Genomic DNA, 14,886 nt, shown 5'->3' on the forward strand with positions numbered 1-14,886 from the left:
TAAACTCCTGGTTTACCTCTGGAACTACTTTTATTTCAAACTCTAAAACTCCAAACTTTCCTCCATTTAACGTATCTCTACTTCAAACTATAAATTCACATTCTGGCTTCTAACATCTACGTTTAGAAGCCTTTTCCAAGGTCTCAGATCAAATCCTGTGTTTAATTCTAAGCTTTGGCTTACAAGCCCAAAGTTCTAAGAATTCCTTGCATTTCAGATTCCAACATTTCTCTTTTAATTTTATACCAGATACCTCTATGTTAGAACAGAGTCAGCAGGGAGTCATTTGATTATATTTTTTCACAGTCTAATAATGATTCTATGGACAGACACATGAAGGAGAAAAGGTGCTTTCTATACATCGATGCTTAATAATCATAACCTCAGAGGAAGTGGTGTGTAGAGAGATTAAGCAGAACAAAATTAGTGCTAATTTGTCTTAGGCAATCCTGAAGTTGCTCTTTCAGGAAGGCAACTACATGGCTACAAATTGAATATGCCAAATGACACATGGCACCATTCCACAAGCAACCAGCCCTGTGGGACAGTCATTCTGTAGGCAGGGTGGAGTACTGGGGCACTAATGACACAAGCTAATTCCTAATTATCCTGCTATGTAATACCCTGCAGGGTTGCAGGGTTTTTCCCTTGGTAATTATCAGTTAGTTTCCTAACCTTTTTTTTGGTAGGCTTTTAGCAGCTTAACAACTGCTGTCTATATTAAACACTACATCAAATAGGAAAATTACATAAAGCAAGAAAACACTAGGGATGCAAGTGGTGTTGGTCAGAAAAAAAAGGTCACTGTCAGCTCAGTAAGAGAAGACTCACAGTTCATAGCAGGGCCAAGACACCAGTTAAAAACCAGTAAAAATAAACTTGAGAACCAGTGAAGCACTCCTTGTTTTTTAGTGCCTCTCCCTGCAGAAGTTACACAGCACAGTAGGACAGACATCAACTACAGAGCTGTCCCAGCTACTCTGTGTGCACAGGAAAACTTTCAATTTAAGAATACTTTCTTACTGGAAACTGTTGAAATAATTCAAGGCTATATGAAAACCAAAGCAGTCAGCAGCCATACCATATAATCTACAAATTACATCCTCCCGTTCTGCTTTCCAGCTCCTGTTACCAAAAACGCTGAGGCCCTCTGCTCTCCTTCTAGCTGCTTTTCCAGGGAGGTGAAGTGTCCAAAATCAGCTGCATCTCCACACAATGCTGAGCCAGCATGACAATGGAATGTGTCCAGAGAAAGGCAACAAAGCTGGCGAAGGACCTGGAACATAAACCCTATGAGGAGCAGCTGAGAGAGCTGGGGGTGCTTAGCCTGGAGAAGAGGTTTAGGGGAGACATTGTATTCTTTGCATTCTTGAAGAATACTTCAAGATATTAAAAACACTCAAAAAAATATGTGTAGACATACAGCATAATTTATATTAAAAAAAACCCCCAACTAGATCTTGACTGGATGGCAAGCAGTGAAAGAGTGAAAAAATCAGGAGCTCAAAAATTTAAATATTAACTGGGGTTTGAAAAAAAGGCACGAAGAACAACATCCAAATACTATTAGTGTGAACATCGCTTTTGCCAGCATATCTTTTTGGCAAGTATCAAGTGCTAGTACTGATCTATGACCTACAGCACACCCTAACAGTTTTTCATTTGATAAAACAACAGTAATATGCATTTTAAAAGCTTCATATAGTTTTATATTTATACAAAGCCCCGTATATGAGTGAGGTGATGCCTGCAGTTTTTCAAAGAAGCCATGAAATGCACATATTTGAAAGTTTTCAGGGAATTAAGTTTTACTGAGAGAAAGTAACAAAAATAATGGTAAAATCTGTTTCACTTCAATTCCTAGACTCAATTTGGGGCAATTAAAATACATTTAAAATTCACATTAGTTTTGAATCTTCAACATTAAAAAAGCTTTTGTGCACTACACTTGAAACAATGAAGTGTACTCTTGTGAAAGACTTCATTGTGAAGTATTAGTGGTTTAGACATTTTGAATACTTAAAGAATCACTACAAAGGTAAGACCCTATCTGACCAAACACCCAGGAAGGTATTCAAAATACTAATGAAAATTCAAGAGTGCAATTCTGAAAAAAAGTAACCACATAAAGAGATGATATTTTGCAAGAGACTGCTGCACTGTCCTGGGACAACTGAAACATCCTTGGTATTTACAAAGGGGGAAATGTTCTTAAGGTAACATCATAGTGTCAAAATGCAACTGCTTGAAAATCTTATCTGTGAAATGCTTTTGGCTTGTTTCTCCCAGCCCTCTAATCCCATTTCACTTGTTAGAAGCTGTTTCATTAACAGTCAGAAAACAAACCACTTCAAAACATTAGCTAGCACTGTAGGACCAAGGACCTTCAAATATACAGAATAAAATTTAACAGTCCAGATATTTCAGGCAATTTATATTCATACAAACTTGAATTCTATTTAATTACATCCCAAAGAGTTATTTGTGTCCTGGACACCAATATCACTTTCCAATCGGTGCCTGAATTCACAAGAGGTTTCTTCTCTTGTCTTGTCAGTGTTTTGTTTTTTAATTCCCTAGTTTTTATTGCTGGTTTTGGTCTGGCTCCATGTGAGTGTTCAGTGCCCTCAACATGCTCACATATCCATCTGTACTTGCTCAACCTGCTTGGCTTTCCAGTCAACAGACTTCCAACACGTCTGCTCCATCCTCTTCACTCCTGGTGGAAGCCCTGGATGCAGAAGGAGCCTCCACTCACAGAACACCTCTCCCCTGAAGCCAAGGATGCCAGGTGGAAAAAATGGACTGGAGCAGAGGCTTGGCTTTCCACCACCTCGATTCACATCCAGTACTACCTGCTCTTACACCAGGAAAGCCATATTCTCACAAGGAATTTGTCACAATATTTACAAATATTAGCATTTACAAATGGTAGCGCTGCAGCTAGCACTGATGTTTTCTGTGAGATATCTGATACAGCCACGCTCACGTACGCACAGATGTACGAGGAACAGATCTTCCTGACTTAAGTATCAGTGCAGTGAAAAAAAAAAAAAAAGATCACATTTCAGTAGATAAATTTAATGTGTGAAAAATAAAAGCTGCTTCCCAAAACTTCAGCTGTGGCAAACAGGTCTATCATTCAACCTCAGCAAAAATGAAATCTGCAAGAACCAAGAGCTCCTTTGCCTTGAAAATCATGAAAGAATTTCCCTTCTGTTAAACTGAAGCAAACTAAAGGCTAAGTGAGCCCTCATCTGAACTCTGATTTACATTGTTGCTCCAGCCACCATGATTAACTTGAAATCTGGGCTGACATTACTAGAACCTCCAGCAGGTACATGGTACCTTCAAATGCTCCATGTGTTATCCCAGGTTATGTTGCTCAGAAAATCTCTAGCTCAGGAAAAAACCCAATATGAAGGCAGGAGGACATTTCATCCACTCCCATCCCCATGATTCTCCAGTGGGTCTTCAGAAATGATTTAAAAAAAAACCAAAAAACTTGCAAAATTACAGTAACCTTGACACTGTTTTCTACAGAATTAAAAAAAAAATCCCAATCATGAAACCAAAACCCCACACCATTAAAAAAAAATCTACTCATTTTCTGCTTCTGTGAACAGAGAATAATGTTATTAGAGACCACGTTAATGTTGACTAGAAAATAATGAAAGAATTGAAAATACATTTGTTATCAAATAGCTTCATAAACATGAAGTCATGATGAGCCAAGACTGCCACTCCTGGATGATACTCGTAATGGTTTGTGTTCGGCCCTATTAATCATCAGGCAGAAGTTTAAAAGGGGAATTCAATAAAACAATTAATGAACAGTATGCAAAAACTACAAACAAAGTCTTGCCAAATCAATAAAACAATTTGTTCACAGAGACAAGCCACAAAGACTTATCTTGACATTAAGTTCCGTTTGCTCCGATAAGGAAATAAACCAGCAGCCTCAGCTCTGCGACATTAAAGAGGGGAGAAAAAACTGTGAAGTGTCCCAATTCACTTGTACCAGCAATTCCTTACATTATCAGGACTCTCTTCTATATATCCCTGACAGTAACCATGCGCACAGCAGAGCAGCTGACTTTGAACAGGCTGACCTTGAGCAAGCCAACAACCTCAGCAGCATGTACTTCTGGCTTATTTCACTGCAGCAGCGAAACAGCCTCACCATCTATAGAAGTCTACCGTTTCTGGCCACCACCCCTGACTATTTTAAGATATCCCAATACACTTCAGTGATGCACAGTTCAAAGTGATAGAATAACATCTGCTAGCATGTTGAAGTGGAAGTTGTTTACAGAGGCATTTTTAGCTTGTTCTCGCACCACACTTCCCAAACTGACAAAAAAATCAATTGATTAACAGAGCTTTGCTTCTCATTTAAATGCATCAATCCCAAATTTAATAAACACTGAGCAAGAATTTTAGGCATTGTGAAAGGAGAAAAAACCCCAAAACACCCCACTCTAGATAAAGCTCATTTAGAAGCTTCAAGTATGCGACAGCAACGGGTGAACTTGAAAAGGCAGCAGCTTCCTGAGATGTCAGTTTTGCACAAGTTCTCCCCTTGCTCACTACTTCAAAGAAAAGCTGCTTTAAGAGAGATATACAGGTTTTTGTATATATAGGTTTTTAACTGCTATCTGAAACATACAGAAGGTGTATGCTGATCTGATATTAGGGGAAGATAATTGTCTGCTCGGATACAAACGTTGTGTCACTGGGTCATAACAACCCATCCTGCTGACAAGCCCAACCTGCAGAGAGAAAACATTCAATTCCCAAAAGCCACTCCAGGGAGAGTCACTGTCACTGTTCTCAGGGGTCCCTGGAGTGACAAGGACCATGTCTAACCAAGTTACAAAGGCCAGGGAGAAAACAAGCCTCTCTGGGAATTTATGGCCATGAGAATGTTTTTTTTTCCTAATTTTGAAGGATTGCATGTAAGAAAGGAGAACAAGGAGTCAAGTAAATTGCATAAATTTGAGGGGGGAAGAAACCAGCATAAGCTGATGGTGGTTTATTCTGAAACTTAGCATGAATCTGCAAAAGTCATAAATAAAAAGCTGTCCTGCTGCAATAGTGTCAGAGCATGCACAGAGCCCTCACTGAGCCCAGCTCAGGGGTAGTAATTAAACCACACAGCTCAACTACTTTATTCTTCTTCCAAAGCCCTTTAAAACAGAAGAGCCCATATCAGACCAAATCGCTCTTTGAGCTGCAGCAGAACTGACTGGGCAAGTGAAAACAGTGTCGTGACCACAAAACACAATTATTATCACTTTTCCTCTGTCCTCTCTGATCTCCATGGGAGAGAAGGGTAAGAGAAGGAGAGGGGGAAAAGCCTGCTCTCAGCCACCAGGAACACATCCAACAGCAATTTTTTCCATCTCTCTGAGCGCCGTTACAACACTATTGACATTTGGCATTTTGTCTGGAACGAGTCTGTTGATTAGCCACTACCCTTAGTTGGAAGGCTGGAGGGAGAATATCACTGTCCAGTTCTGGAATGGGGTGACTGCACTGAGTGCATCTACTCACATCACTTGCTTTTCCTTATGAGTGCACTGCTCAATACCCGGGATCGTATTTTACTGCTGTCACCAGTGGAACAGAAAAACATTTCTGAGCTACGAGCATCTCTTACTAACCAGACACCTTCCATTCTGCCACACCACTGCAGCTGCCCAGCAGCCTATGGGGTCCAGCTGGTGCCCAGTTTAATGTGGAGATCACTTATATTGCTTCCCACTCCCTTTGTTTTCCCAATGAATCTGGCTACGCTAAAGAACAGTTTGCCTGCAGACCCCTGGATGACCAAAGGAACATCCTTTGGATGGGAAACCAAGGCCTTATCATGCCTCAGGTTTCAGCTTTTGTATTTCTCATATTCTGTGCTGCTTTAATGTGTGGGTCTGGGCTTCACACAAGGGGATGGTGAGCTCTCTGCACAGAGCAGGGAGACAAAACAATTCCTGCTCCAGCTGGGGACCAAGGACAAATGACCCAAATCTCAGCCCAGGAGCACCAACAACGTGGGCTGGAGAGAGAAAAACAAGCAGGATGGGACTGCATGGGCTAAAGCTGGAATGGGACAGTGAACTCCAAGGTGCAAATGGACCAAAACTTTAAAAAATGTGAGACTTCATGACTGGTCGTCCATTTTGTGACAATTTTGGGTTCACCTGGAGTGTAGGCCTGGCTGGGCTCTTGTACTGCCCAAGGTGGATCCATTGAGGAATCCTAATAAATACCTATTTTATTCTTTAGCTCTGCCTAGCCTCTGTTCTAGGTCAGCCTTCACAAGGCATCACTTATCCTCAAAACACATTTTCAGTCAAGCTTCCAGCTGCACTCTACCAGCAATATAATTGGACTCAGCACAAAGGAGATGATGTTTTCCTTGGAGACAGGAGGTGAAATAACCATGGAGGCAGCTACAGGGGCTGATGATGAGCCACTGTTGAAGTCCCTTTGGGGGCTGTGCTGCAGGAGCCTGCAATGAAGCAGCACACTCACTCCCACGCCTGCAATGGCTCCTGTCACATCCACAGTATTACAGGGACTTTATGAATGATGAGTTTGGTAAGCTTTACTGAAGACTCGTTCTCAAAATCCCCTCAGGAAGACAACCCAAATTAAATCAATACCAAGGTGATTCCCCTTGAAAAAAAAACTGAGCAGTAATTCCCTGAAGAGTCACCTCTGAGCGCCATACACTGAGAAGGCCACTGCTTCCCATGGCAGCAGAAAGGAAGGTAACCTGAAGCAGATGGGCAGCACCACCCTGACCATTTCACTCGGCCCCTCTTGGCAGCTACTGCTAATTGCAGGCAGCCATTCTGAAGCCTCTCTTCTCACACCTGCTTTCCCAAAATGCATCGCACCTCAGGAAAGAGGCAAAACAAAGGAAAATGACTTCCAGAGAGAGGAACACCATGCCCTGGGAAAACTTTCTGCCTCGCCAGATGAGCACAAGAGACCAGGCTCAGAAACAGATGTTTTGATTCTCCTCCTCCACAGCCTGCACTGCTTTCCATTTGGGATGCAACACTCCCCTCCTCATGATTTGGGGCACAGTTGACCAAAAGGACAGCAACACACTCCTCATACCATTTCCATAAATGACAAAAGCTTGATCACCTCCACTGTACGTAAGGGTATTTTCTTTTGAAAATGTACACACTGCTTAGTTATTTACCTCCTTAGATCACTCATAAAAGGTCAGCAGTCTTAATGTGTGAGGCCAGAAGCAGAAAAGGGCTTCAAATACCACATCTCTCTAGTCCACAGCTATTAAAATCCAGACCAGCATAAAAAGAGCATGTAAGCACAGACACTGCCTTTCAGGGAAAGAGCATTGAGAATAACATCTGATCTTTAAAACAAATAAAAAATCATCTCTGACTTCAGACAGTGTATCGTAGCTAGTATTTATTCACAGCCATACTCAACAATTTCTAGCAATGTAACAAACAGGAGCTTCCAAAAGGCAACAAAATGTCAAAATCTATTTTTCACACTTCTTTTAACCAGTTTCTTCTTATTTTCTCTTTGCTTGACAAAGCTGATACAGAAACCGGAAAACATCAAATCATTATCACTCCATACAGCCTGTCTCAATTTTTCTGCTTGCTTATACCCTTTTAAAATTCAGTTCGTTTCACTTGGTTTCACTTGTTTAGGACCTCTCCTCATACAAAAGTGCCCCAATATCTCCAACAGTCACCATTAGGTCACCTCTCCTTCTGCTATAGGCCAAGGTAAGCCAGCCCATTATCCATTCACCTGGCTAAATAATGTTCCCCTCCTTAAGTCCTAATCCTCTTATTACTCATTTTTCCAACTCATTACTCACTTCCTCTTACAGAATCAAAATAGTGACACTAGAATTCAAAATAAATGCCCTAACACTGGACTTTGGGGCATTCTCCATTCTCATGATCATCAGTTCCCTATGGTCCCAGGAATAAAAAAACAGAAGCAATGACCAGACTGGGAAAAAAAAAATCACCAAGAAACAACCTTTTCTCTTTATTCAGTTTCGTAAAACTTGTTTCAACATGTCATAGTCAAACAGGTCAAACCTGCACTACACCACTCCCAGGCTCTTCTAATACAAAAAACATTTAAGTACAGTTATATTTTATATATAACTGCTCCTTATTTGATTGACCAAAAACACCATCTCTCTTAAAATAAATGCCACCTCAATACAAGATATTCTCTGAAGGCCCTTCTCATTCTTCTGTAAGACTTTTCACTTCAAATTTCCCCAGCATCACCTATTTTAAAACCTTTTCAATCAGATCCCTATTTTCTGCTATTATTTACACAAGTCTGGTGCTTCCAATGGAGCAAAAAAGAAATTCTGAGGAATTGCCAGGCTACACAAAGTTAGTTTGAATCACACAACTGGTAGAGAGCTACACATCCGTGATGAAATCCAGCATGCGGAAAACCTGTTCAGAAGTAAAAACTTCTGTTCAAAGTAATTTTGAAGTATAGTTGTTTGGGTTTTTTTCCCAAAATTATCTCAACCAATACTTATATATTTTTAAAAAATTTCAGTAGATGGACCCTAACCATTTTTCTTCTTTTTACATCCTTTTTATTTTCAAACATTTCTGACTTAGATGCTACTTTATAGAAGGATTAATAAACTATACAAAACAAAGAATATGATCTACTAAAACCTGAATATTTACAAAGCACTTAAGCACAACTTACTAACTAGGAAATTTTAGGTGCACATGCCATGAGTCCGTACCATTCAACATCACTGAGGCAAGACAAGGACATGCACCCACAAATCTTATCTTATTCCTGGGGGATGTTATTTTGAATAAACACCCACAGGGATCCCCACTTACTCACGTGTGAGTGCAATACAAGCATGTAAAATGCCTGCCCAAATGGACCTGCCCAAACCCATAAGCATGCCAGAATTCTACTGAGAGCTGCAAAGCAACATCAAGCCAAGTAAAACACAACTACAGCTACTGTATTTTTATGTAGGCAACTAAAAAAGAATGGTATCTTGTCTATTGAGCCATCTGGAACAGGAAAAGAAATGCTGGAAGCAGTTACTTGAGGCTGAAGTACTACAATAGGACCACCCAGCCTGGCTGTCCACAGCCTTCCCTCTGTCAGTTCTTGGGGAGAAAGGAGTGAAAAATAGCAATAATTCACAATAACATGCAATTGCTTCAATAAATAAAAAAGCCAAAACAGGTAGGGAAATATTCTCAGACTATGCACCTTGAGTATCTGCTGGATGATGATTCTGCACAAACCAGCTAAAGGTAAGACCTTTGCACTTGTCTAGAGCCTCTCAGAATTCCTGCCATCTTTGCAAGCCTGGCCTGATTTGTCCCGAGAGGCTCAAAACCACAGTGTCCCAAGTGGTGTACAGCTTTTACACCAAAATGAACTCCTAAGTTACTTAACTTTTTATTCCCTCTCATCTCTATTTTTGTATAACATGAACATGCATCAATCCATAACGTTTCCCAATTTAGTTTTCTGTTGATGAACTTCACGAAGTTTTTAAATCCTCTGCTGCAGTTTGCAATTAAGTAATAGAGAATGCAGGTGATGAATCAGAATATTTTATGTGAGCACTGTACAAGAAGAATTCTTGTTTACAAGCTACAGGCAAAATATAGATTCCTCTGGCATGAACTCCAATCACTAATTTCATCAAGCCTAGAATTGCAGAGCACAAGATTTCATTTCCAGCATGAATAGCTGTAAAATATTTAAAATTTTCTTCCAAGCACTCATTGTCCTAGTTTACTAGCTTCTTACTCAATCAGCAGACAGGCAATACACAGCACATACTACTGCCAATGATGCAAAGCAGAACTGAAAAAGATCTTCAATTAAGACAAGTTTAGTTTATAAGGAAAACAAAATGACTAAATATTGATAATTTTTAAGTGTCAGGCAGACTGGGTAACTATTCAAAGAAAGTTTAAAAAAAATAACCGAACAAAACTATCGAAAATACAAATCCTTTTTCAGGCAAAAGTAGAATGTAACCATATACCAAAATCACTTTAAACACCCTTCTGGTATCTGGTATGCATTTAGGCATCCTATCACTCCCTAACTCCATAAGTTTACTGAACTCCACAGCTGCTGAAGGCACTCAGTCAGAATGGAGTTTCTAAGAACTAGGGAAAATATTTACAAGTGCTGGAGAAAAACACAGGCATTTATATAATCTTTGGCAACAGGATATAGAAACATGGCACTTCTAGGACACTGTCCAGCTGCTTACAGGAAAAAAAATCCATCCTGTTAGGAAAGCTGGAAAGACATCCTAAACAAGCAAGTGAAAGATAATTTTTTGTTCCTTTTCCTTTTGAACAGTCTCAGAGGTCTCAAAATAACAGTAAGTGATGACTTCAAGCAGCAACACAAAAAAGAAAACACTATAAAAACATTCAAAGGAAGAATTCACATTCAAAATGGAAACCGACTACAGAATTTTCACATTCCTAGATGGTTTTATCTTTTCCAAATTATTCTTACTAGTTACCTGGAGGAGCCATTATTTAAGCCATTAACTTTAAGGAATGCTAAAGCCTTGTTCTGTAACAGGTAAAAAAACCAAAGTAAAAGACACCTACCTGTAATACCGAGATTGTAAGTAAGTTGAACAAATAGTCTTTGATACGTGGCTGGCAGACCCAAAGTCTATGACTTTGACCCGGTAAGGCTGCCGAACAGGATCCACCAACATAATGTTCTCTGGTTTGAGGTCAGCATGGATTAAACCCAGACTTTTTAGTTTTTTCAGTGCAGTGGCCACCTGTTGCAGAATAGGCCTTATTACTTTCAGTTGCAGAGGGCTGAACTTGTTTTGTTTCAGGAAGTCATACAAATTCTGTTCCAACATCTCAAAAACCAGACAAGTATGGTTACGATGCTGAAAGCATTCATAGGCTCTCACAAAGTTAAATTCATCAGCATTTTCAGTGCTTAGCCTCGCTAAGATGCTCACTTCTATCTGCCCTTGGCGCACGTACGAAGGATGATTCTTCAGGATTTTGATGGCCACAATCTCATTCGTCCCCCTTTTCCAGCACTTGACTACTTGTCCAAAGGTCCCTCGTCCCAGGAAATCAAGAACCTCGTAGGTGTTTTTCACCGAGCACAACACCTCGTGCTGCACCAGCTGGTAATCCCCGTCCCCGCCGGTACCGCCCTGCTTGGACGCCGCGGCCGTGGCCACCACCGTCACCGGGTTGGCCACGCCGGTCTGCAGCATTGCAGGCAGGATGGACAGCTCGTCAACGATCTGCATCGTGCTGCTCTGGCTCTCCAGCTCCTCACTCTTACGCTTCAATCCACATCGCTGGGCTCCTTCCAGGATATCCGACCGGCTTCCCTGCGTCCCGGCCCGAGGGGCCTCCAGCTGAGGTTGCTGCGCCCACACTGCCAACGCTTTTGTAGCACCTGCAGTATTTTTTAAAGCAACAGCATTTGACTGCAACCAAAAGCTCTGTCCTCGAGGTCTGTCAAATGGGTTTTTAGTCTGAAAGAAAGTACTAACCCTGTGGGGAGAAATTCCAAAGTTTTTACCATTCACATAGATTTGCGGGTAGGTTCTTTCGTGGTACACACAACTGCTTGGCTCTAGTTTGAGTTTCTTCACACTACAAAAGGCACTTGACTGGGTTTGATAAACATATGGTGGATAGACCAAGACTTGTGAGGCCATACCTACAAGGGGGAGAGGAAAAGAAAAACAAGTGAAAATTGTGCACATTCCCAAGCTTTCCAAGCAGCTGCTACTTCTAAAAGAAAAATCACAACACAATTATGTTCTCCAAATGAGCTGGTCTGAAGTTGTTTTATATTTCATTTCTTTTGGCAGAACAAGGCCCTCACGCTTTACCAGTGCCCACAGGAGGACTTTAGCAGCAGCAGGTTACTGCAGTTAAGTGCTTCAGCTGGTTGCACAGGACTGAGACAGGCTGCAGCAGAGCACTACATGGCATTTTTCAAATGGGGGTCCTACCTTTGTGCTACTGAAGTCAACTTTCATTTAAAACCTCCCACCATTTCTACACACAAAAGTAGCACAGTGTTCAGTAACCCAACTGAAAAACCTATTCAAATGTTTAGCAACCATGACATAAAATAACTCAGAAGTTCTAAATTGTGAGTCAACGCTACCTGTTACACAAGGTATCCAACCTATTCATTGTAAACACCAGCAGCCTGCCGAGAACGGACAAATGTCACAACTGCCACAGATCAAAGAATTTCACTGGGATGAAAATGAAAGTGATCAAGCCATGTGATGGGGCCCAAAATAACTCAGGGGGCATGGGTATGTACACATAAACAACGACAAGGTTCCAGTAACTTACGATGTACAGTAACCTAATCCAGCCACGGAAGGCAGGTGCTTTCCCTGAGTTCTGTTCCACCCCGCTGCAGAAATTCGTGTATCAGTGACAGAGCCATGGGGGTAGAGGCACTGAGTTTACCTTCCAGGTGTCCTCTATGCACTGACCCAGTGTCCCCTTCCAGGCCTGTCAAACAGCAGCCCTAAACTCGTCTGTCATGTAGTTAAGCTAAATACAAAGAAAAAGGCTCTGGGTGGACCCCAGTGTAACTACAAGGTTTCAGGGAAGTTATGGTTTATAGCAGTCTGATCAGCTCCCAGAGACAAATTCAATACAATAATACCTTAATTAGATCACTTAATCATACCAAGCACATGAAAATTCTGGTAATAGGTATTTAAATTGCAGATGAGTCACATAAAACTTGAGCTAGACATTGCAGTGACTCTGATCAAATGAAAACTAACCAAAAGCACAGCATAATTATTCTGAAGCTGTGATTTGATTTATGCAAATGAACATTGAGATATCTTAAGAGCAATTAAAATAATCATACCAACACCTCAGTTTAGAATCCTCTAATGGGTTTTGTCCCAGCTGCAGAAGGAAACTTCAAAGCCCTCTCCTTCCCAAAGCCGTTTTCTCAGAGCCAGACAATGTAGAAAGCTGGAGACAGCCAGGAAACAGCTGGGCTCTCCTGCCACCAAACATGATGGGACTGCCACTGGCCTCCTGCCCCACACCAAGGATTTAACACTAACTACTAACCTCAAAACACAGGAAAAAAATCCCCAAGCTCTTGACTTCTCTCCTAAATAACCTGCCCCATTTACAAGGTGTATAAGCATTATTATTGACCGTGAGATCTAACTGCCTTTTCTATCGTAACTAAATTTAAATAAATCACTTATCCTGATCATATTATTCAGATATCCAAAAATCAGCCCTCATGACTGCCCCAGAGAACACGTACATCCAAGCCCCCCTGGAGCTTCCAGTGGTACCTGCACAATGCAAGCCAAGCCAAACCTTCTATCAGCACCTTACTATTCCTCCAGTTCTGGGATGTCTCGAATACCACATCTGCCAAAGACACTAAAATATCAAAATAATGTTTGGGTGTTTTCTTCTTGAAACCTTTTTGAGGTTCCCACTAAAAAATACTCTGCTTGCTTGTTCATCCCAATCCCATCACTTTTTGACACACATGTGCATGAAACAAGTAAGATGCTCAAGCTCAAAAAGCATTTACACTTCAGAAGCAAAGAAACGTCTCAAGGACACAGCTAGTGTGTTATCCCAGTTTGCTGACAGGGGGGTTCAGAAACAAATCCAAATGCTGGGCAGGCCCAGAGGCACAGCCACCCCACAAAACCCCTGGGCAGGAAGAGGTCCTATGCACCTCCAGGCAGGAGGGAGTGGGGACACCTGGCCCCACAGGTGACAATCTGGCCAAGCTGCAGCAGCCCCAGCAGGTCCATTTGCCATGACCTAATAGCAAAAATCCTGCTCCCTTGAACTTCTGGAGAAGGTATTTCCCTGTGTAAGCTTGTCATCAAAGCTGAGGGCACTAGATGATGACAATAAGTATTTTGAAAAAACTACACTGAAATTAAGGATGCTTTTGGAAGACAGGACAGTCCAGCATGAGGAGAACCAGAGGAACCAGAGGCCCACTCAAATCCTCACCTGAGCCTGTGAGGACCACTGGCATTCAAAGAGGTGTACATTTTACAGAGCTCATGCTGTTCAAACCAGTCCAGAAGGTCTAGAGGAACACAGACCCAGCTTCCTCTTCAACATTAATTTCAGCTGGATAAGAAAAACTAGACTATCACTTTTTGAGGCTAGTGTGTTTCTTACAGGCCTAACTCCACAACCCTGAACTCCAACCACAGTAACAGCTCTGTTTGCAGATAAGAAGTGTTTACTGAGTTATTACAAGAACATTTTAGCAACTCAAAAAAAAAAAAGAAAAAAACCTAAAAAAAAAAAGAAAATTGACCATTAAACAGAAGAGATAACATGCCCTGGAAGAACAACCTTTGATATAATCATTACAGACTGAACTAATAAAATAAAATTTTACTCCAGACAAATAAAAATACACTTGTACAATCATCTAATTTCTTACCTTCCCCTAAACACTTCTTCATTACTCCCATCATTTTTGCTTGTCTTTTTCTAAACATACACTTCTAGATGCCAATGTCACTTGGAGTAGCCACAGTATCTTCACATAACCAGTGAATCCTGTGAAACAGGCACATAAACCCCTGCAGCATCCTACACCTGAGGCTGCTTAAAGACCTCTGCCACACACCCACAGTGCTCAGAAGGCATTTCAGACAGAGGCACACTCTACCCAACATATATGCAATGAAATCCATCTGAACAGCATGGAATTATCCAATACAACCAGCTGTTGGAGGCCTTTGGCTTTGAGAACCTAAGCTGATAAACAGAACTGATTTCCCCCCAGCCAGATGAAAACAAACCCCCACAG

General features: G+C 41.2%; 1 protein-coding gene across 7 annotated transcripts in view; it reads right to left on the reverse strand.

The window, feature by feature from the left end:
- Positions 1 to 14,886, reverse strand: part of HIPK3 (homeodomain interacting protein kinase 3) — a 70,636-nt gene that overhangs the window by 41,210 nt on the left and 14,540 nt on the right. For 6 of the 7 annotated variants that reach the window (XM_068194730.1, XM_068194731.1, XM_068194726.1 and 3 more), the window contains exon 2: positions 10,653 to 11,748. In XM_068194730.1, coding sequence (XP_068050831.1) covers positions 10,653 to 11,746 — 1,094 coding nt within the window. In that variant the 5' untranslated portion in view covers positions 11,747 to 11,748. Of the gene's footprint in view, positions 1 to 10,652; positions 11,749 to 14,886 lie in introns of those variants that run through there. The other variant, XM_068194733.1, reaches the window with a different exon arrangement.

This window comes from Anomalospiza imberbis, chromosome 6, assembly GCF_031753505.1.
Source record: "Anomalospiza imberbis isolate Cuckoo-Finch-1a 21T00152 chromosome 6, ASM3175350v1, whole genome shotgun sequence".
Lineage (NCBI taxonomy): Eukaryota > Metazoa > Chordata > Aves > Passeriformes > Viduidae > Anomalospiza > Anomalospiza imberbis.